The 25,675-nt window shown below is 41.7% G+C and overlaps 1 protein-coding gene across 1 annotated transcript in view; it reads left to right on the forward strand.

Moving 5' to 3' along the window:
* Positions 1–25,675, forward strand: part of Piezo (piezo type mechanosensitive ion channel component) — a 1,050,432-nt gene that overhangs the window by 215,512 nt on the left and 809,245 nt on the right. Inside the window, exons 9-10 of the mRNA XM_080275143.1 lie at positions 17,221–17,397; positions 25,021–25,149. Of these exons, the coding sequence (XP_080131269.1) occupies positions 17,221–17,397; positions 25,021–25,149 (306 nt within the window). The remainder of the gene's footprint in view (positions 1–17,220; positions 17,398–25,020; positions 25,150–25,675) is intronic.

Consider the following 25,675-nt stretch of genomic DNA (forward strand, 5'->3'; position numbering starts at 1 on the left):
GCTCGCATATTGTGGTGCATTTAGTATTGTACAAGACCTGCTCTTGCTCGCCTGTTACATCACGGCCCCACTTTATCATTCGAAGAATAAGATCACTTTGGAGCTGAAAATGAAGGTTATAAAGTTGAATAAGCAAGGTAAAAGGAACTCAAACATTGGACGTGAACTTGGCTTAGGTGAATTGACAGTGAGGAACATTCTGAAGAACAAGGAGCAGATTTTACAAACTTTCAAGACGTATGGAGGCCAGCAATTGGAAGAGCACTGTAAAGTTGCTAAATGCTAATCTTGCAGTTTTGCAAATGAAGCGCTGTGTAGCACACTACATTCACAGTTCTATTATCATTCTTTGAGCAAAAGTCTTTCTTTAAATGATAGACAGTAATGGGGAAGTACTGTATATGACAAAGATAGGATGAGGTGTTGACCATATACTGTATATTTATATTCATTGATTCAGTGGCTTTTAATATATGAAATTTCCAATATTCGGTGCATTATGTAGACCTTATTCTTGCATATTGGGGAGACCTCAATGTACTTCCCACACCCTGTAACAAACTGCACGTGGTCACAGGCCTGCTTTGACAGTAGTGCATTAACTCTTAAGACTGTTGTGCTCCATCTGTTTCTCCACTTTCTAAATCTTTCACACATCTCCTTTTCATTCTCTGCAGTCATAACCAAGTCATCAACATACAACATCTTCTGTGGGAGTATACTCCTGGAGTCATGTGAGAGAGCTTCAAGCAGCACGATGATAAACAATAAGGGGCTGAAGATGCATGCCAACATTCATGGAAAACTCATCGCTCAGATCTCCATTCACTCTCACCTGGGTGCAAGCACCCACATACCAGAGCTGGGCACTAAATATATTGAGTCTATTTAAATAATAAATACATGGGAGAAATGTATTTAAATACTAAATACATTTTATCTATCTATCCATCTATCTATCTATCTACAGCCCGACGCCCTAATCCCGCAAAGGGTGGCCGCAGACAAAACGCCTCCAAGTCGCTTTGTCACCCACCATTTGACTACCCTCCCCCCAGCTCACCCCCTCCTCCCTCATATACCTCTCAACTCCATCCCTCCACCTCATCCTCGGTCTACCCCTCCCTCTCCCTCCCTCCACCTCACCTACATACACCCTTTTAGTCAATCTTTCATTCTCCATTCTCTTCACATGTCCAAACCACCTCAGTGTATTTCTCCTAATCTTGTCAACCACATCCACATCCACCCCACAACGTTCCTTCACTTCTTCATTCGTCAACCTGTCCCTCCACGTCATTCCACATGCTCCTCTCAAGTAACTCATTTCCACTGCTCTCACTCTTGACTTGTTCCCCTCTTGCAAGGTCCACGCCTTGCTTCCATACGTCAGGGTAGGGATCACAATACTATCATGCAGTGACTTCTTAACTTCCATACTCACCTCCCTATTTCTCATCACTGCTTTCAGTGTACCAACAACCTTCCTTCCCCGCTGTACCCTTTCATGCACTTCATCCCCCAAAGTTCCATCCTTACTCATCACACTACCCAAGTACTTGAATGCACTCACATTCTCCACATCCTCACCATCCAACCTCACTGCACACTCTGTGACTTCATTCCTCTCAAACACCATAACTTTACTTTTGTTTACATTAACTTTCAGATTCCTCCTCCTACACACTGTCCCAAATTCATTCACCACACCTTGCAACTCCCATTCATCTTCACTCAACAATACTGTATCATCAGCAAACAGCAACACCAGAATCTTCCAAAGCTCACCCTCATTCATTAGAGCCACCCCAACATCCACTGCCCTACCTTGCACCTCCTTTACAACCCCATCCATGTATATATTAAACAGCCATGGAGACATCACACAACCCTGTTTCAGTCCCACATTGAGATCAAAGAACTCACTCAGCTCACCAATCCACTCGCACAGCAGCCCTAGCTCCCTCGTACATACTCTTCACAGCACTCAACAATTTCCCCTCCACTCCATATATTCTTAATACCTTGCACATACCTTGCCTATCTATTCTTTCATAAGCTTTCTCCAAGTCCATGAAGGCAGCATACACTTTCCTTCTCTTCTCTAGATACTTCTCCACTAAACATCTTAGAACAAATATCTGATCTACACACCCTTTTCCCTTCCTAAATCCCCCTTGTTCTTCTCCAACTAGCTCCTCTGTCATTTGCCTAACCCTATCAATGAATATTCTACCATATATTTTACTAGTCACACTAAGAAGGCAAATACCCCTATGGTTACCACATACTCCTCTCTCCCCTTTTCCTTTGTATAAAGGAACAATTATATCTGATTTCCAGTCCTCTGGAACCCTTCCCTCTTCCCAAGCCAATCTACACAACTTCCATATCCACTCCACAACAATCTCACCCCCATACCTCAGCATTTCACCACACACTCCATCAATTCCTGGGGCCTTTCCCAACTTAATCTTCTTCATCGCTTCCACTACTTCCGCCCTACTGATCTCTTCCTCCCTCCTCTCATCTCTTCTTCTCCCAGCCATTCCCCAGCCATTTATACTCGCACTGCTCTCACTCTCTACATTCAACAAATCCTCAAAGTGCTCCTTCCATCTCCTCAATTTCTCTCTCTTCTCCACCAATAAACTATTATTCCTATCTTTCACTCCCCTACTATTTCCCCTTTCACACTGCCTTACTTTCTTTACCTCCTTCCACAACAATTTCTTACTCTCCCTCCATTTCACACTCAGATTCCTCCCAAACTCCTCATCCACTTTCTTCCTACTTTCCTTCACCAGTTTCTTAACCTCCCTTCTCCTGCTCACATATACCTCTCTCTTCTCTCTCTCATCTTCTCCCCTACCTCTACTCACTAACCATTCACTATATGCCTTCTTCTTTTGTTCCACAGCTCGTTTCACCTCATCATTCCACCATGCTGTCCCTTGCACACCCTTGCATCTCCTCCTCACTCCACAAACCGCCTCACACGCTGCGCCTATCTCTTCCGTGAATATCTTACATACGTCTTCCACCCCTTCCATCTGCTCTAGCTCATACCTTCCCAATCTTTCTTCCACTATGCTCTTATACTCTGTCATTTTCTCACTATCTTGCAATTTCTCCATTCTTCTCACAGGAGCTGCTTCCTCCTGCCTTCCCTTCATCTCCTCAACCACTTTCTTTTGCAGTTCTACCTTGGCCATCACTAAGTGATGGTCCGAGACTCCATTCCCTCACCCTCTTCACACTCTTGCATCCAACACTTGTCTTCTCATTCGCTCATCGACACACACGTAGTCTATCATTGCCTTTCGTTCAACAAGTTCACCATCCATCCTCCTCATTACTCTCCATGTATACCGATGGATCATCTTATGACGAAAGTAGGTGTTGGCTATTGCTAACCCCTTACAAGCACAGATGTCCACCAAAGCACTACCATTCCCATCTACTTCAGCTGGCACACCCCCCTGACCAACCACTCCATCCACTCGAACATTCCCAACTTTGCCATTCATATCTCCAATCAACAACACTCTCTCGCTCCTCTCAAACTTGTCCATACATGCTTCTACTCTCGCCCAAAACTCATCTTTCACTCTCGCCACTTGATCCTCTGTCGGGGCATACACACGAACAGCCGGGGAGAGCAGACATCCCAGCCATCGCTGCTAACCTTAAGTAGTTTCAGGAATTTTGTCTGTCCTGTCTCCTAAGGTCTTGCTTTAAATTCAAAATAATGAAAGTTAATATTCTACCAAAAATGTAAAGATTTATTGACAAGATTGTACATGAATGTTTGTAGTTTTTTTTCGGTAACAGCTGTTTTGGTATTTAGCCAACATCAAACATGGCCGAAAATAAAAACAAAGAGGGACTGGAATTTCAAGGATTTGATGCTAATACCAATGTCATGGACCTGGTTAAAACATTAATTATGAGGATTAGTGAACTCGAAAAGAAAGTAGAGAATCTAGTGATAAAGGATGTGTCAGTAAATACGAAACCACCATACAGAGTCTGATCCAGTCCAATGAAACAGCCAATGAAGAGATTAGGAATTTGAAGCGGGAAAATGTTGAACTGAGGAGGAAACTAGAAGAGAGTACTAATAAAACGGAGAAGGTGAGTAATGTATTAGAAGAACATAAGGCAAAGTGGGCACACGTAGAAGAAGAACAGAAAGAAGTGGTCAGCTTAAGAGAGATCATCCAGGAAGAAAGGGAAATGAACAAGAAAGAAATGGAAGAAAATGTAGTGAAAATACTGAAGAAAAAAGGGAAAATAGTGAGAGAAACTGTAGAAAGGAACAGATGTGTGGTAGTATTTGGAAACAGGGAAGAGGAAGAAAAGGTTAGGTTCGTAAGACTCAAGAGAGATACGAACATGGTGAGAGGAATATTAGGCAAGATTGACCCCGAAGGAGATAAGTGGGTAAAAGAAATTGAGGAAGTAAGGAGGATAGGGCCTTACAAGAAAGGGGAAACAAGACCAATGAGAGTCAAGTTTACATCAGAAAGTGTAATAAATGAGATACTTAAAGTGACCTGGAAATTAAGCAAAGAGGCGGGGATGGAAAATATTATAATAAGAAAAGATCTGAATGAAGAAGAAAGAGAAATTTTAAAATCATTAAAGGAAGAAGTAAAGGAAAAAAATGATAGGAGGACAGAGGAAGAATGTAATACTTTTTTTTAGAGAGTATTGGATATGAAAGTAAGGAAATGGTATTTAAGGAAATAGTAGTGAAGGAAACTAAGGGGGATGGTTGTGAAAGATCAGAAGTTGAGGAAGTGGTACGGACAGAGAGTAGGAGAGAAGAGGGTATTAATAATGTCAAAAATAATTTGAAGGTGATATATACTAATGTTGATGGTTTCATATCGACAAGGATCGAAATTAATGATTTCTTGAGAGAACATGAACCTGATGTCATGTGCTTTGTAGAGACCAAATTAAGAGAAGATATTGATGTTCATTTGGAAGATGGTAAATACAAACTGTGGAGAAAAGACAGAAAAGAAAAAAAAGGAGGAGGAGTGATGATAGCAGTGAAGAACAACATAAATGTAGATACTGTGGAAATGGGAGAAGGCAGGGCTGAAGTGATATATATGAAATTAGAAACTGGAGAGAATGTTAAGAGAGATATGGCAGTAGTGTACATTCCCCCAAAGATGAGAGCATGGAAGGATGACGAATACCATGAGATGTTGTCAGATATGGCTAGCTACTTGCAAAAAATAATTGAGAAAAGCAATAATATAATTTTGGTGGGTGACTTTAATTGTAAAGAGGTGAACTGGGAGGAATGGTACTCGGGAGGCGGCGAGGATTCGTGGGGCACTATGTTATTAAATATAATAATGAATAATGTGATGACGCAATGGGTCAAAGAAGAGACACGGTTTCGAGGTGAGGACACACCAGCAAGGTTAGATTTTCTGTTCACCAAAGAACCCGATGTAATAGAATCATTGGAATATCTCTGTCCTTTGGGAAAAAGTGATCACGTGGTCATTGAGTTCCAGATGTTAATAGGAAACGTTGAGCCAAGAGACGAGCTTCATAGACAGGGAAGATACAACTTTGGGAAAGCAAATTTTACCGGATTGAGAAACTTTTTTGAAAATGCGGATTGGAGAAAATTCAGAGAAACAAGAGAGATACAGAGGAAGTGGGATATCTTTCTGGACCTCTATAATTTGAGAGTGGAAAAATTTGTACCAAGAGTAAGAGGGAAAGAAAACAGGAAAAAGGAGTGGTTTAATAGAAGGTGTATGATAGCAAAAAAAGAGAGAGATAAGGCGTGGAACAATTGGAGAAAGAGAGGTAACGACAGAACAGAGGAAGAATATAAAAGAACAAGAAATGAATACACAAGAATACGTAGAGAAGAAGAAAGGAATTTTGAAAAAGGTATAATTGACAAATGCAAGGATGAACCCAAACTGTTTTATAGATTTGTTAATGGCAAACTGAAACAAAAGGAAGGAATCACTAAGCTGAAAGTAGAAGGAGAGGTCTTTAAGGATGCGGCAATGCAAGCAGAAATAATGAACAAACGTTTCCAGTCAGTTTTCGCTAAAGAAAAGGAGCTTGTGGAAGGGGAGGGAGTGATTAGAAATGTTCCGGTGATGAAAGATATAAAAGTGGAGGTACAGGAAGTGTATAAATTACTGGAAACTCAAGATGTAAGGAAAGCCCCAGGACCCGATGGAATTTCTAATTGGGTACTGAAGGAATGCAGAGAACAACTGGCGGATAAAATTCACAGCTTAATTGTATGCTCACTGGAAGAGGGGAAAGTGCCACAAGAATGGAAGAGGGCAAATGTGGTTCCAATTTACAAGGGAGGAAACAGGGAAGAACCCCTGAATTATAGACCAGTGTCTCTAACCAGCATGGTCGCAAAATTGTGTGAGAGAATCCTGAAAGACAGATGGATAAAATATCTGGAAGAGATGAATATTTTGGCTGAATGTCAGTTTGGATTCAGAAGTGGAAGGTCATGTGTTTCTAACTTGTTGAGCTTTTACTCAAGAGCGATTGATGTGGTACAGGAGAGAGATGGTTGGGTGGATTGTGTGTACTTAGACTTAGAGAAGGCCTTTGACAAGGTACCTCATAAGAGACTAATGTGGAAACTAGAATATATAGGAGGACTAAAGGGGAAACTTCTGGAATGGATGAGAGACTTTTTGAGAGACAGACAAATGAGGACAGTAATAAAGGAAAAGATGTCTGGATGGAGGGAAGTAACAAGTGGAGTCCCTCAAGGCTCAGTGTTGGCGCCAGTAATGTTCCTGATTTACGTAAATGATATGATAGATTGAGTGAACAGTTATGCAAGTCTGTTTGCTGATGATGTAAAGATCTTGAGGAAGATAGAGGTTGAGGAGGATTGTAAAATACTGCAGGAGGATTTGGATAGGATACACAATTGGAGCCGGACGTGGGATATGAAATTTAATGGAAAGAAATGTAAAATATTGGAAATGGGTAAAAGTACCAGGAGACCATCTGAATTATTTTTTGGGTAATGAATTAATCACAAAAAGGAGAGAAGAGAAAGATTTGGGAGTGCTGGTCCAAGATAGTTTGTCACCAGAAAAGCACATTAACAAGATAGTTGGAGAGACTTATAAGCTCTTGACTAACATAAGAGTAGCATTTCATTATATGGATGAGGAAATGATGAAAAAATTGATAGTGGCCATGATCCGCCCCAGGTTAGAATATGCAGCGGTAGTGTGGTCCCCACATAAAAAGAAAGATATAAACAAGATTGAGAGAATACAAAGAACAGCAACCAAGATGGTCCCTAGTCTGACAGACCTGTCATACAGAGAGAGGCTGGAAAAACTGGATTTGCCTTCGTTAGAGGAAAGGAGAAAGAGGGGAGGCATGATTGCGGTGTTCAGGACCATGGTGGGAGTAGATAAAATTGACAAAGAAGATCTGTTTGTATGGGATAAGAGAGCAACAAGTGGACATGGAATGAAATTGAAAAAGTCAAGCTGCTTGAAGGATATCAAGAAATATAGCTTTCCTTACAGAAGTATAGACTTATGGAATAGCCTGGACAAAGAGATCTTCCAGTCTAAAAACTTAAACGAGTTTAAAGTTAATTTCGACTTATTGAGAAACAGCGACGGAAACCCACGAGCATAGTACATTCCGTGTATATCACAATTAGGTATATTCTTAAATATTTGGAACGACTTAGACAAAGAGGTGGTGCATGAGAAAAACATTCATGTGTGTAAAGGTAGACTTGATAAATGTGGATATGGAGACAGGACAACACGAGCATTGCTCAATTCCTGTATACTACAAATAGGTAAATACATACTATGCATTTATTTAAATACTAAATACTAAATTCATCAATTGTATTTACTGTAAATACATTTATAAATTTTAACATATGTATTTAGTAATTCATGATTAACAATATAAAATGCTTGAAAAAGGAAATTTTCTGATTATATATTTCCCTTTTTAGAACAAAAGCGAAAGAACTTAGAACTCACAATGTACATCCAGTGAAGTATTATACTCATTATATCATTGCATAATGAGTAACATAACTAACGATGAGTAGATGAGACAACGTAAGTATAAGACAAACATAAGGCATCTAATGAATTCACTTTTACTGTATTTCATGGATGCTGCAAATCAAAACCAATCTTTCAGAAGTTTCGTCAGAGAGTTTCTTTTGGGAGTCAGAGTTATTCCTGCAAATGAAAATGGGCACTCAACCGGTGCCGAAGATTGTAATATCATGTTATAGTGAAGGAACGGTCTTTTTATGAGAGGATGTTTTCCAAGACTGTTGATGGTCCGATTGGAACTGTGTAGAAATGCCGATACCTTCTGGTTTTCACACACGAATTCCACACTAGTGGTAGCAAGCACAGCCATCGACCTGTATCGACCTGGAGCGGTGGCGTCTTCATCGTAGGTCCACCCCCCAGAGGCTGTCAAAGAGAAGAGGAGGACAGCATGAGAGCCAAACCACCGCAAACCCCCCCGGCCCTTCACGGGGCTCGAGTACCTGGGAGTGGCTTCGGTCGCCCGGGCAAATACCACATCTCCAAACACAACACCCACAATAACACTGTTTTTTCTACACCGAGAAATGACTCCCCGGCTGTCATTTCTCGACAACTTCTTCTAGCCGGGGACATTGAGAGCAATCCAGGACCCACCAACAAATACATATGTCCAGCATGCTCAAAACCCATCACGTCGAGCCGACAGACAAAGGGTTCAGTTCAGTGCAACTCCTGCAAGAACTGGACCCATTACACCTGCACAACACTTGCATCTAAAAAACACTACACAAACACTTGGACCTGCTCCTTATGCTCCTTCCCCCCACGCACCAACCCCCCTTCCAATCCTACTCCTACTTCCTTCACACCTCCACAGCCAAACCCACCGATCCTTCCCACACCATCCAGTCCCCCAACTCCTCCCATTCCAACCCATCCTAATCCACCTCAATCCATACCTCCATCACAACCTCCTCCTACCCCTTCCCCTCCACCCACACCACCTCCCCCCCCCGTGCTTCCCCTCCACCCACACTACCTCCCCCCCCGTGCTGCAGCCAACACACATTGAACACACAATATAAGCATCCTTCAGTTAAACATAGATGGCATAAACACCAAAAAACAAGAACTCACACAATTCATCAAACAACAGAACATACACATTGCCATCTTACAAGAAACAAAACTACACAGAGCACAGAAAACACCAACATTTCATAACTTCACCACCATTCGACAAGACCAGGCTGACGGCGGTGGCGGTGGACTCATCACCCTGGTACACAAATCCATCAACTTTGCAGACACCAGTGCACACACAAAGTCACTTCTCCCCCCACATGACACCACAACAGAAATACAATCAATCAAAATACGCACTGGTAACAAATCACACATAACAATCGCTAACACATACATTCCCCCCCAATCGTCGCCCACCCACAGTACCACACAATTACTCACCACAGATACAGCATATCACTAACATACCCAACATTATCCTGGGTGGTGATTTCAATGCCATGTCATCGGCCTGGCATGTCAACAACCCTGACACAGACAGAGGGTTGGTAATACAATCCCAGACAGACCATCTTTTCATACTAAACAATCTAGACCAACATACCCATAACCCACACCAAGCTCTCTTCCTCCCATCATCTCCAGACATCACCTTCTGCTCCCCAGACCTTGCCCCCACTACATCATGGAGAGTGGTCAAAACCCTAGGTTCTGATCACCTCCCAATCATCATCACTACCAAAAGCAGAATCACCCCAGCTGGCCACAGACACACATACACTAATTATAAGAGAGCCAACTGGGAGGCCTTTGTAACTGAAACAGAACAACATTTCGAAACACTAAACAGTACACCCATCACAAACATCAACACCGCTGTGCACACTTTCAATACAGTTATACAAAACGCAGACAAAAGACACATCCCTAGAGGCAACAGAGAGACACAACCCCAACTTCACACCAGAAATTCAAGGCCTCATCAGACAACGGAACACACTGTGACACTCCCCAACACCCCATACACAGGAGATCGTACAACAAATACAAGAACTCAACACTCAAATAAACAATAAAATATCAGAACAGCAAACACTAAACTGGAAAAATTACCTCCAAACACTTGACCACAAAACAAACATCAGCAAACTCTACAAAACACTAAACAGCATCACACTTTCCAACAGCAACACCACACAATCACATGCTGCCATCACAACAACAGACACCATACCCTCAAACAAACAACAAGCAAACACTCTCATCAATCACTTTTCACAAGTCAGCCATCTAAACCCCCACCCCGAAGACCGACGTATCATCCGACGTAAGAGACAGTTCCCCACAGACCCAGACTACGCACCTTTCACTTACAACCAGTCGAAGCACATCATTAACAACCTCAAGCACTCGTCTGCCTGTGGACCAGACAACATAAGCAACATTCACCTTAACCCATGACATCCGGGGGTTGTTTTCACCACCAAAACCACCAGCAGGTGTTTTTCTTAAAAATCACCATTATTTAAACCATAATTTCTCAGATAAAACTATAATATAATATTATAGTATAATATATTATAATATAATGCTATAATCATAATAATAATACAATAACAAAAATACTGCAAAACACTAGATCATATTAACATGCCACTCGGACTTCCCCAGGTCGTCATGTATACATGCCACCCGGATGGGATGGGTTAAACACCTAGGACCACAAGGCATACAAGCACTCACCAACATATCAGACTACAGCTACTCACACAACATAATACCCAACATCTGGAAGCATGGTAATATCATCTATCTATCTATTGCCAGACGCCTCAATCCTGTTTGGGGTGGCCACAAACAAATCGCCTCCAAGTCGCCCTGTCCCCTGCCATTTCACTGCCCTGCTCCCAACTCACACCCCCCTCTCTCATGTACCTCTCCACCCCATCCCTCCATCTCATCCTCGGCCTCCCCCTCCCTCTTCCCCCCTCCACCTCACTCACATATACTTTCTTCGTCAGTCTTTCACCCTCCATCCTCTCCACCTGGCCAAACCACCTCAGTTTGCTCCTCATAACGCTTCCTATCACATCCACATCAACACCACAACTCTCCTTTATATCCTCATTCGTCAGCCTCTCTCTCCATGTGACTCCACAGGCTCCTCTTAAATAACTCATTTCCACTGCTCTCACTCTTGACTTGTGTCCTTCCAACAACGTCGAAGCTTCACTTCCGTACGTTAGAGTTGGTATCACAATACTGTCATGTAGTAACTTTTTCACTTGCATGCTCACTTCCCTGTTTCTTATCACTGCTTTCAAAGAACCAGCAACCTTTCTTCCCTGCTGTATCCTTTCAAGCACTTCACCCTCCAAACCTCCATCCTTACTCATCACACTACCCAAGTAGTTAAACGTACTCACATTTTCCAATTCCTCACCATCCAACCTCGCTGTACATTCACTGACTTCACCTCTCTCAAAGACCATCACTTTACTCTTCCCTACATTCACCTTTAGATTCCATTTCTTACACACTCTCCTAAACTCATCCACCAAGCCTTGCAGCTCCCCTTCATATTCACTCAACAACACAGTATCATCTGCAAACAACAGTACAGGGAGTTTCCAAACACTATCCTCTCTCACCAGGGCCACTCCAACATCCACTACCCTACCTTGTACCTCTTTTATTACCCCATCCATGTACAGATTGAACAACCATGGAGACATGACACATCCCTGTTTCAACCCAACTTTCAAAGAGAAAATTTCACTTAGTTCACCATCCACACGCACTGCAGCCTTCGCACCATCACTATCCCTAAACCCAACAAAGAGCCCACGTCACCCTCCTCACATCGCCCCATCACACTCCTCTGCACTCCCTCTAAAGTCACCGAATGACTGGTACTACAACTAGTCACACCTCACATTCCCCTAGCCCATTCACAACATGGCTTTAGGCCTCTACACTCCACAAACACCCTCCTTACAGACCTTACACAGAGAGTTTTTGATGGCATAAATTCGGCTAGGCCACCACACAGAACACTCCTAATCACACTGGACATTAGCAAAGCTTTTGATGCCATCCCCCACCAGAACCTCACAAACAAAATACTCAACACAAACATGCACAATAACACAAAAAGATGGCTGGCAAACTATTTAGCAGGCAGATGTGCACACGTAACATTTGCCAATCAGTCTTCTAACATCAGAAACTTCACAAATGGTGTCCCCCAAGGATCTGTTTTGTCTCCTACACTCTTTAACCTGTACATGCACGATGTACCCACACCCCACACACCACAGATACACATAGCCTCTTATGCAGATGATATAACACTTACATGTACACACCAAAATGCAAACACAGCTGCACACATCATTCAACCTTACCTCACACTAATGAATGGTTCACCACAAACAGGCTCAAAATAGCCCCAGCCAAATCTACAGTGACCCTTCTCAGAAACTGGACAGCAGAACACAGTCACATCCCACACCTCACCATAAACAACACTCCCTTACCACACACACACACACCCAAAATCCTTGGTGTAACATACAATACATCAATGTCATTTAAACAACACATCACAAACATTAAAAATAAAATAACACCAAGACTCAGTGCTTTGAGGTCACTTGCCCATACAACATTCGGACACAACAAAGAAACCACCACCACAGTATACAAACAATACATACGTTCAGTGATGAATTATGCAAGCCCTGCCTGGGCTTCTAACCTCACCAAAACACACTACAACACTCTACTGGACAGCAGAACACAGTCACATCCCACCCTCATGGCTGGGGCTATTTTGAGCCCTAAAAATAATCACAGGCTGCACAGCTACTACACCCACAGACCACCTACATCAAGAAACCAAAGTCCTCAAAGTCAAGGATCACCTAGACATGAGAGGCACCCAGTTTCTTGCTGCAGCCTCCACAAACCCACAACATCCACTTCAGTACATGGCAGCACATCCACCCACACCAAGGAACATCAAAACAACACCCAGCACACGATATAATACATAAATACTGTCATCTCTCCCTCCTCGCCCACCTCAGACCAGCTTCCAGAAGCACATCCACACTCAGATCACTTGCCGCTCCATTCAGTCACTTAATGACAACACACAGCTGCATGCACGGCCTCCTGACATCCACCCTTCTGAATTCTATCTTCCCCGTGAGGACAGGGTCCACCTGGCCAGGCTGAGATGTGGGCACCATCCAGCCCTCTTAAGCTACCAGAAGAGGCTGGATGACTCCGTCGCTGATGCCTATCCAGATGCAACACAGCACCCCATACTATTAAGCACATTATGGAAGACTGCATTGCACACAATCACCTACGCCAACAACACAGCATACATTCTTTGAGAGCTCTGTGGGAAAGCCCGGTCTCGGCCATGGCCTTCCTAAGGGACTCGGGGCTGTTCAGCCAGACTGCCTAGGGAACAACTACTACTACTACTACCTTTATCGCAATTTTTTCAAGTATTAACCATGCAAATTAGTTCAAACAGTAAAAATATTACACAATGTTCACATGTCTTTTGTGTCAAGACATCTCAACTAGAATTGGAGAGCACTAAAATGATGTGCAGCCTCAGACATCGCGACCATGATCATTTGTGTTGGAAAGGACAGCATCTTGCCCCTCTTCTCACACATAATTGATGCGACTTGTGCAGCCAGTAGACATCGCAAAGGCATTCAGTAAGATAACTTGTGCTGTTCTTGGTGGTCTTAGTATGATAATTTGATGTACTGATATCGCATGATATCGATTCACGTCGAAATGTGTGATATTGGTGCAGGTACCCTGAGTGGCCGGATGCTATATACTGTATTAAGCGCAAAACATCAACCAAAGATCTTGGCAAAAAAAATTGAAAAACAAGAGCGGACCTAAAAACACCCCCAAAAACCATGAGTATCAAAAATCAACATCTGCAGTCAGCCATGTGCCACTATTACAGATAAGAAAACAGAATACCAACCATAGTCGCAGCGCCTGGGTAGTGAATCGATTGCTACACATCAGCTATATACTGCTATCTTTTGATTTTGCTTTTTGAACTTTTGCAAGCTTAAAATGCCAAAATAAGAGAACAGCAGTAAAAAATATAGTTGTTATTCACACTGAAAATATGCCAGAAATATAGCCTGCCAGTACCTGGCATATGGAATAGACATTTTCATGCCAACTGCTCCCAAAATAAGCCAAACTGGCATAATTATGCCAGACCTGGCAACCCTGACTGATGGAACTGAACTTGTGACTCACACAGTGTTCACTGTTCAAGGTTGCCAGATAGTTGGATGGGATTACGGCCAAAGTAACTGGCAAAAAAGTATTTACATTTTTATATTTTTGGGATTTAAATACTCATTAAAGTATTTAAATACTACATTTAAATACATGAAAACCAGTGTATTTATAAATACAGTTCAAAATACACAATTTATTTAAATATGTTTAAATACAAACATATTTAAATGCTGCCAAGTTCTGCCACATACATAGCCATAACCACTCTAACATGTCAATCCTTGATGCCAAGCTTTCTCATTGCCCACTTTGCCACCTCCCCAGCAAGGTGGGAGAAGACCCCTGGGTTCCGTTCTACCCATTGAACCCGTGTTCCTCTGTGGGCCCAGTTCCCCAGGGATATATTCCTCATGGACCTATTTTCCCACTATCTACCCACCAACCCACCAGTCCCTTCCACCCATCTGACCCATTGTAGCAAATAATAGTATGGTTGTAGTACTCTACAGTAACTGGCTATTATGTTTCTACCATGTAGACTTGATTAATTCTATCATCATCATCATCATCATCATGATTATCATACGGACCTCTTTCCCACCCCTAGGGCAGGATGAGGAGTAGCATCGTCCAGACAGCCAAAGTTTCCCCAGTTCAGTGGGCCACATTTCCATTCACCCATCATTCAAGCCCTCAATATCCTGGCCCCATCAGATAGGCTAAAAAAATTTTCACCATGTTCTGTTGCTTCACATATATAGTACCCATCTGATAGAGCCAATCCAAACACTGTCATGTTAAAAAGGGGTGCTGCATCCCTGGTTGCATGCTTCTTCACACAAAATTCATCCATCCAGCCTGGCTCTTGTCCCTTAGCCTCACCAACTTCCATACCTCCCATCCTCACACACTCATCCACCATGTCCCTCCACTTTCATCTTGGCCTACCTCACCTCTTCCCTCCTTCAGATTCATTCAGATTTACCTTTTTCACCACTCTATTGTCATCCATTCTCTCCACATGACCATACCATCTTAGTACACTCTCTTCAATTCTGGTGTCCACAGACTTCCTCACTCCACATCTTGCATGTATCACATTATTACATATCTGAACCACTCTCTGTACTCCACATACATTCCTCAGCAGTCCCATCTCCACTGCTCTTACTCTTGATTTTTCATTTTCATGCCACACCATAGTCCCACATCCATACGTTAAAATTGGCACTAATGCTCCTTCTTGTAAGTCTAGCACTGCTGCAACACTCAAGCTTCTGTTACTTATCAAGGCCTTCATAGCACCAGCAACTTTTGTTTGTTGCCACTTTACTTTCCACTTCTTTTGCACAGTTTCCTCTCTTTTCTATCACTGTACCCAGGTATTTGAACTCTCTTGTCAAGTCCAGTCTCTCTCCATTCACTGTAGCATCACACTGAGAGTCACCTTTCTCTCAATAACCATCACTTTACTCTTTTCCACATTTATTCTCAAGGCACAACACTCAGACATCTACAAAATTCTACGTAAGTCTACCAAGCTCCTGTCTTGTATTTGCAGGTAGCACTGCATCATCAGCATTCAACAAATTTGAGATATTCCATCCATCACCATTGATTACCAACACCATCCCTCTCTCCATTATTCCTGTTATTACTTCTCTCATCACCCCATCCATTTATATACTGAACAAGATAGAAGGGTGGCTCTTACCATTAGTTTTAATCATGGCCATTAGGGACAGCATTTAACAACTGTAATATCCAGTACACATTTAAACTTATCTTAAAAAGCTTCATCTATTAGAGCCGTTTAGAGAGTTCTTTATGCATTCCCTTCAGTTTCTATAGAGGACAGACAGAGAGACAGACAAACATTTTCTTCTCTCTCTCTCTCTCTATAAATGTATAGTGGTACGTGGTGGCGACCATCATCCACTCACTAGATGTAGTGCTGCCTCCTTCTTCCTTAGCCTTTATCATTCTTTTTCTGTGCCTGCCATCCTCTCTTCCTATTTCTCCCATCTTTCCTGTCAGTTCTCATTGCTTTTCTTTCCTAAACAGGTAGCATTACATTGAATGACAAGCCAAATGGTTTCCTGTAAGCCAAGAAACCATTTACAACGCTGGGTGGTAACCATATAACCAAACTATACATGCTACCTACGTGTCAACAAGAGGGTTGGTGGAGGGTTAGTGCCCCTCCCCATAAAACAAATAACTCAAAGTCAAATGGCCACCCCTTGCGGGATTATGGCATCTGGCTATATATATATATATATATATATATATATATATATATACTTATATATACATATATATATACATATATATATATATATAATCTCATCTTAAGTGCCAGGACCAACTTGCCTAGCCCCAGGCTCCTACGCTCCTCATGAGGCAATGTAGGATTGGGTGATGGATGGATGAGGTATATGAGAGAGGGGGGTGTGAGTTGGGAGCAGGGCAGTGAAATGGCGGAGGACAGGGTGACTTGGAGGCGATTTGTTTGTGGCCACCCCAAACGGGATTGAGGCGTCCGGCAATAGATATATATATATATATATATATATATATATATATATTCTTGAAAGTATATACTGTATACCTGGTAGACCTTTTCCATCCATTCCCTAACTCTGCTTGGTCAGCCAGATCTATTGTGGCTTGACGAACCAGTAAGTAGTGACCAGACCTGACCTGATTCATCAGTATGATTTATTGTTAAGTAAGGCAGACTGGACAATAACTAACATTATTCATCATCAAACAGAGCAACAGTGACAAAAGTGGAACACTGCTCTCCACTCCTCAGCAAGAAGGGGCTGAAGGAAGGAGGGATGTGGAAAAACGAGAGGGAGGAAAAGAAGGGAGCCAAGGAGGAGAGGGAGAGGAAGAGGAGAATCCTTTGCAACGATTGATTGCTCCCCTCATCAGTATCTTTCAACTTGTCATTCGTTCCTCTTACATTGCCACTAATATAGTCATGATGGTGAGTCTCACAATGATCTTTACAATAGTTGTGTTGTTATATTTTGTATCATGATTTTTTTTTCTTTTCAGTAATAGGTTATGTCTTAAATTGAATCATATATCTGTTGCAAGAAGTGGCATACACTTCTGCTGTGTTACTGATTGCATGCAGTTTAATTATACATACATTACCATTGGGATGGGTTATGAAACTTTTCAAAAGGAGGGCAGTGTCACGGGTTTTTTTAAAATATCACGGGGTTTTTAAAATAAATGCATAAGTATTATTTGATTGATAATAATATTCAATAATATTAAAGAGCAGGGACAATGATTGTCTTGCTAAATCAAGCAACGATTCTCTAAGAACGAGAATTTATAAACTTTCTCGACAGTACACAGCAGAGACTAATCACTCAATTGCTGTTTACTAGTACTGTAGCCTCTGGAGAAAGTTACTTCACCCCTGACAATAAATAACTAATACTAACAATAGTATCAGGTTCTTGCTGATGCTTAACTCCTAGGAGGCACAACGGATTTTAAGTTTAATACACAAGACTGGCCTAAGAACCAGTTATGAAAGGCAAACGTTTATGCAAGCTAGGAGCTATAAGAGAAATAAGCTTAACTGCAGAGAAATGAAACAAGAGTTTACATTACATTAAGCTCAAGCAAAAGAACTGTTAAATTTACTGATTACAAAATAAATTTAACGTTACAATTCAAAATCAAATTAATGAGATCGCACTCACTCACTCACTCGAGCTAAATTCTTACGCCTAGGAAAAACACCTTAATTAAACTCTTAAGACTAGGATAATACAAAAAGGAAATACTAGTTGATGAATGCGGTGTATCACCACTAAGGTGGGAGCACTGGGCAACTGTACTAGTGGAGCTTGGGGTGCTAGCTGACCTCTCACACTTCTGGAGCACAGGACCTCTCTCCGTCACAACAAACACTCAACTGAATAAGTCGTGGGAAAAGAGAAGGGAGCACTAGGCCGCATTTTTAACGGTCGAGTGAGCGAAACGCGCCCAAAACAAATCGCTCAGCGGAAGCGCTAATGTCTCACACAGAGACGATCACGTATGACAATGAAAAATTGATTTGACAAAGCTTCTGTCCGAATGAGCGGTTAACTGAACGATAAACAGTGAGTTTTCCACTAATAGTTCATGGCTTCTCACAAAAGGGAAATGTCGCGAATTTGATTCGTGACAGGCAGTCAGGACTAATGGTGAGTGCAGACAGTGCTGTGCTACTTCCTTATGATTAACAGCATCTCTGCAGTCTGGTTAAGTATTTTTCTGTGTCTGAGAAGTATGGTCTGAAAGTAAATAAGTGAAGTGATAAATGTTAGGGTGAATGGTGAAAGGAAAGACTTGAACAAGTTAAAGATTTTATATAAAATGGTGCATGTATAGAAAACAGAGGTAAATGTATAAAGGAAGTAGATAGAAGGATGGCTTAAGGAAAAATGGTGGCTGGTGCAGTGAATATGAAGTCTGTGAGAATATTACATGAAAGTATGTAAGTGGTGATGTTATTGTATATTTTTGAGACTTTGGTATATAGATCTGTTTGCTTCTGACATTGCTTATGAGTAAGATTGGGTTCTAAACTTGCGTCTGTTATCACCCTAACTCATCAACAAGTATCGTATTATATATTTTTTCTAGTACAGCTGGAAGACAAATACAATACCCATGTGATTATCATACACTTCTCTCACCCCTTTTCCTCTGTATAGAGGAACTGTTTTACCTGACATATCTGGAACACTACCATCCTCCAGGGACAATCTGCACATCCTCCTTATCCATTCAGTCGCTGTCTTTCCCTCCACATTTCATCACTTTGCTGCACTTTCCATCAGTTCCTTGGACTTTCCCGATTTTGGCTTTCTCCAGTGCCTCGTGTATTTCCATCTCACGGATCTCTTCCTCTCATCTCAACTTTCCAATTCTCCCAGCCATTCCCCAACCACTTATACTTGCACTGCTGTATCATTTAACCCGCCCCGTCCCGACCACTTTTTGACCACTGGTACCCCCCAATCCCGACCATTTTTCGACCCTTTTTTTTTTTGCTAAAACTTTCGCTTTTGGTCAGAAACGATGGTCAGTGGCAAAGAAATTGTTCCCCGGGGTCCATAATTACCCTAACCAGGTATGCCTTGGTCCCACCTGGCCCCGTGTTCTCCGTAGGCGGTCTGAGCCTCTAACGTTTTCTATGGTATTATAAGTCTGGGAAACCAATGAAAGTAAGTAGATATGTATTTGTTACAAACATAAAAACATGTGATAAAAGAATATATTGGATTTTATACAAAAATAGAGCAGAAATAAGCATTGTACCATCGTGCGAAACGAGCAAAATTGGGCAACTTGGTCACGATGAATCGCTAACATTCTAAAATCATGATATATATCATTTTTTTTACTTACATAATACTTCTACAATAACATTATACCATTTTACATTTTATTGAACTGTTTTTACGTATTCACAGGCCTTTTGATAACATTTAGCGTAATGTTAGCGCTTATTTACGTAGTGAGTGAACTCGCTGTGACTGTTGTTTCAACTCGTATTGTGTTTTTTCTACTTACATAATACTTTTCTAATATTATTATACACTTTTCAACTTTATAGAACTGTTTTGAGATTATTTCAGGCCTTACGTAAATATATAGCGTAATAATAGCGCATAATAACACACACGGTGAAGTCGCTGTGACAACTATTTCAACTTACAACCTATTTTTGTACTTATATAATAATTCTCCACTAACATTGCACATGTTTACACTTGATATAATTGATATCACATAATTTCAGAATTTACGATGGAACTGAGCGTCATATTAGCGCGTACTTACACAGGGAGTGTTATCGCGATATCATTTGTTTCATCTTACACTAGTATTCAACTTATAAAATACCTTACTACTATCGTTACAACAAATTACACTTTATATAATTCCTATCACATACTTACTGACCAGAATGTTCTACTGAGCATAATATTTTCGCAGATTTACACAGTGGGTGTACTCGTGACATCAATTATTACAACTTACACTATTTTTCAACTTATACGTTTTATTCATGCTAACATTACACCTGTTTCCACTTTATATTCTTGCTATCACATATTTACTGACCAGAGTGTTATACTGAGTGTCATATTTTCGCAGATTTATACATTGGGTGTAGTTTTCATATCACTTCGTTCAACTTACACTATTTCTCAACTTATACATTACTTTCCTGCAAACATTACACCCGTTTCAAGTTTATATAAGACTTGGTACATACTGACTGGCCTTACCATTATACTGAGCGTCATTTCGCCATCCCACGCAGTTTCAGTAGTGTAGGAAGTTATGGTACTCTCTGAAACATGGCTGAAGGCACAACGCAACATTGGTGGTGGTGGGGGAGGTGGAGAGCGGCGCCTTTCATCACTCGCACTTCTCTTCCCTCTCCCTTTTCCTTTACCCTTTCCCTTCCCTTTCCTTCCTTTCCCCACATCCTGGTGCTGTGTGGAGGAAGTTTGGGAATATTGTATGGCGAAAGACGTGCTGGGGAGTGGCTCCGCCTCCTCTCCCCTAGGCCTACGTGCACCACGTGCTCGTGCTGCCTCCCTCACACCACTTCCCTTTCACCCCGCACTCCCACCACACCACTTTCGCCTTCCCCAGACAAAACACTAGGCCATACTTTATTTGCCTTCTCGCCCCACCTTCTGATCCTCGGGGTGAGATTTTTTCCTTCCCCAACCACGAGGCAACATCACGTCCTAAGCCGCCGTCATCGTCATCGTCCTCATCCTCGTCCTCATCAGAATCTCTCTCTAGGGGATGGAGAGAGGTCCATGCAGGTGTTTTGGGTGCAGGCTGGCCTTCCCTTGCCTTACGATACGTGACATACCGCTTTTTCCGGGGTGAAGGGACCTCCTCATCACTGCTTGTTATTTCCTCCTCAGGCTGCACATAATCTCGATCCACCACATCATCATCAAGTGGAGAATCACTATCTGCAGTGAAGGCATCCAGGGCGGATTGTATTTCGTCGTCTGAGAGACCTTTACGCGCCATGTCTGACCTGGGTCACTGCTAACGGGTGAGTGACCGAGACAAGGGCGAGCACAGGTCACTCGGGGTCTGGGACGCTGCCCGCCTGGGGGCAGGTAGGGGAGGCTTGGGTACGTGGGCGAATCGAAAATCTCGCGCGAATTTTGAAAATTATGGAAATTATGAACCTTGCAATTGCAGGACGTTGAAGTACGTCAACGGGATTGGCAGTGGCATAACGTGAGGACGTGGAAGTACGTCGACGGGACGCCGCGGGTTAATTTAGTTTTGTTTATAAATGGTCACCTAATGCCATTTCGCCAAGCTTCCTAATGTCAAGCAGCCTCTCTGTTCAGTCCCTTATCCCTGAGGCCACATTCTATTGCCTTGTCCCAAATCTTTCCATCTGCCTGTAGCATCTCGTCCATCAGTGTTCATACCTCTTACCTGCTTCACCCAGTTGTCATCCTTCCTCGGCTCCACATACCCAAACCATCTCACTCTACCCAATCTAATTGCATCATTGATACATTCAAGTACTGTCATTCTCTCTGGTCAGCAGCTCCTAAGAATGTTTCCTTCCTCTGATCAATTTCTCTCTTCTCCACCAGCATTCAGCCATTTATATCTTTCAACTGTCTATTACTTCTTTTATCACCTTGTTGTACATTCTTGGTCTCCTTCTGAAGCAGTTTTTTTTTACATTCCCCCAATTATACACAAGTTTTTCCATGCTTCTCATCCACTCTTTTCTCACTCTCACTTATAATCACCTCATCTCTCTCCTCTTGTCAACATACAACTCTTTTTTTCTGTCTCACTACATCCTCCACTCCACTTTTTCCCACCTGCTTCGCTACTTGTTTATGCTTTCTTCTTTTCTACGGGTCATTTTACCTCTTCATTCTACAGTGGTGTTCTTTTCACCTCCCTCAGTCCAGTTCATTCTGCACACCACCTCACATACTGGACAGATTCCCTTTGTGAATATCTTATACATGGCATCTGCCTCCTCCAACTGAATCAGATAATTTCCTCTGTAGCAACTGTTTCTACCTGTCCCCCTCAGCTTCTTTTCACCCATTGTGTTTGCCTTTTTTATTTATTTTGTATTGATTTTTTATTTATTCTTTTCTAAACACACTACTACTGTATGTATGTAGTGATCAGACAGTTTGCTGCCCCAGCCTCTGTACACTTTCATGTCAGGCACAGAACTTCATATTCAATATTCCATACGATTTTAGCCAATCATTGCCTTACATTCACCCAACTCAATTAACCCCTACACCGCGGGCTTGTTTACCAATGACTTGCGTGTGCCGCGGGGTTATTTGGGCTCCGACAGACTCTCAAAAAATATTTGCCAAAAATCAGTTATTAGTCCTAGAATAATAAAATTACATATGCTTATGGCACATACCTTCAGCTTTCTCCTGGAATGATTGTTGAGCCTTCGTCGGTTACCGTAGGACTTGTGGAGACCTCTGAAGTAGGGTAATGAAGTCTCCACTTTACACTTCCCGACAACCCGTAATATGATTACCACAGCCAGATACAAACACTATAAACACTATTCTACAATTTTCAAGTAGTTTGGGATCCATACTAAAAAAAAACACTGTGAAAGCAATGGAAATTACGAGCGCGTCTGATCGTCGCACTGGCACTAGTTCGCTCTTGGTACTCTGTCATTTATTATTCATAAAACCCCTCACACTTTATATTTCTATTACTATATAACACTTATATATATCTACAGTCTTTATCCATAAGTTTCCTTCAGTAGTATTAGTTTATTGTCACTGTAGGGATTCAATTTCTTTCAGTAAAATACGTAGCATTCACTTTCTCGTCCTGTATACTGGCATTGAGAGTGAATGTCACTTTCATCTTCACTCTCATAACTCATAGCATTCAGACATGCTAGAGTGAAACTTTCACTTTCATTACTCCTAGGGTATATACTCGTATTCTTATAATACTACTCATTTACATTTCTATTTACGTTCTCTATTTTATTTACGTTATTTACATTTCTATTTTATTTACACTGTGTTGTGCACTGTCACTTGAAATAACTTATAAAACTATTTTCCATTGTTCACATATATTTACATTCATTACTTTCACTTGCTGTTTACACATTATTTACAATTCCACTTGCACTGTTTTATTCAATAGAAAGATCGTAGTCACTCTTTTATCAATTGTCAGCCCTTTACCTCTTTCCACACGAGGTTTAGTAGGGGGTAAAGGTCACAGAGCCATTTGCATGGGGGTGAAAAAAGGCCTTGAAGTCAGCAAGAAGAAACATACGTCCTCTCACTTCGGAAGATGAGAGTAAACTGATAACGCAGGGCCAGCCAGCCTGGAGGCCTGTTTAGGGGTTATTCAGAGTTACCAATATTACTTCTTGAAACAGCTAAGTCTAGCACTGATATGATTGGCAGGAAATCTAGACAATACATTATAAATTTGGTTGTTCCAGGTGAATGTAAATATCACTTAGGCTTCTCCCTTCCCTCCTTACATGTATATTTATTACGAAAATAGATTAGAGGCCTACTTAGGAGATATATAATCAGAGCTACCAATGTTAAATCTTGAAACAGCTTTGTGTAGCACTGATATGATTGGCAGGAAATCTAGACAATACAGTAATAAATTAGGTAGATCCAGGTGAATGTAAATATCACTTAGGCTTCTCCCTTCCCTCCTTACATGTATATTTATTACGAAAATAGATTATACGGCATATTTCAAGGGGAAAAAAACAGAGAAAATTAGCGAACGAGTGCACGTGAGGTGTTGTCAGGTGATAATTAGCCAATTCCAGGTGTATGGCACTCTCACTTACCTGTTTCTTGTATATATTATTTGGTATAAGAATACGACATAGGGCTTATTTCAATGGATGAAATCAGTGAAAAATTCCAGGGAAGATTTACTTAGCGTAGCATGGCCGGGCAGGCGAGAGGATAGGGTAATGGAGGGGGGGTAGGGAGGGGAGTCAAGAACGGGGAGAAATGGCTAAATTGTCAACAATGGATGGGAGTACAGATGAGATTAGGAGTGCTGACTAGTGTTGGACATTGTCAGTACTGATAGATGATACAAGCCCCCACTTGGAAGCCCGGGTGAATTCAAAATAACACAGAATCACAAAAGCGACACCCCGCGGTATGATCCCTTGCTCCCAAGCGTCACGAAAGTGACGCCCCGCGGTTAAGGGGTTAAAATGCTGTTGGATTATTACTTCTTGGCATTTTTACATTCAGTAATACAGTATTCACTTTTATTTACAGCCATTATAGAATGCAATGCACTATATGGTATAATATAAATTAGTATACATATGGTAGCAAAGGAGAGAAATTTCTTGCATTGTGCCATGTAATTTTGAACTTTTGTGTGTGTGTGTGTGTGTGTGTGTGTGTTTAACATGGCTTGAGTGTTCATTATACCATGGAAACTTTGAGATTTTTATACTGTAATACATGGAATTCTCATTATTATAAAATGTGTGTGTGGCTGATGATTTATTTTTTGGCAGGCATGGAGTATCACATACCACAGCTGGCTGACATTCGTATTACTACTGTGGGCTTGTGTGCTATGGATGATCCCGAATCAGCGAGCAGCCATGTTGCGATGCTCTCCTTTCCTAGTTGTTTATGCAGAGGTAGGCAACCAACTTCTGTTGAGCATGTTTCTGTGTGTACTGTACAGTAATCCCTATACTATCTGAACACCCACTATCCGGACTCCCCACTTACCGGACATTGTGGGCCTGGATCTTCGGGAAACCCCCCCCCCCCATCCAAATTTTTTTTCCCACCCTTAATTTGAAACTGCTGCGCGGCACCAAACAGGCCATCTGCGTTCACACACAGCCCCTTCACCCCTTCCTTCCTCCCCCCCAGGGTTGCCATTTGGTATTTTTCACTACCAAATGTGGGCAATTTGGTAATGAAAATTTTGTTTGGTAATGAATCAGAATAATGTGTTACCAAACAGATTTTTCACGTGTATGAAGACAGGATGGAGATGGTGGATTTTCTGCTCTCTCTGTTTAATCTGCTAGCTTACATAATGTGAAAATAATCATCATGCTGTTAATTATAAGGAGAGTGATTTATATTCCACTTGTATATATAATTAGTGAAGAATAAATGCTTGCTTTATGAATTTGGTAATGAAAAGTTAAA

Source organism: Coenobita brevimanus, chromosome 60 (assembly GCF_032717465.1).
Source record: "Coenobita brevimanus isolate Jiangsu-jjx chromosome 60, ASM3271746v2, whole genome shotgun sequence".
In the NCBI taxonomy this organism is placed as follows: Eukaryota; Metazoa; Arthropoda; class Malacostraca; order Decapoda; family Coenobitidae; genus Coenobita; species Coenobita brevimanus.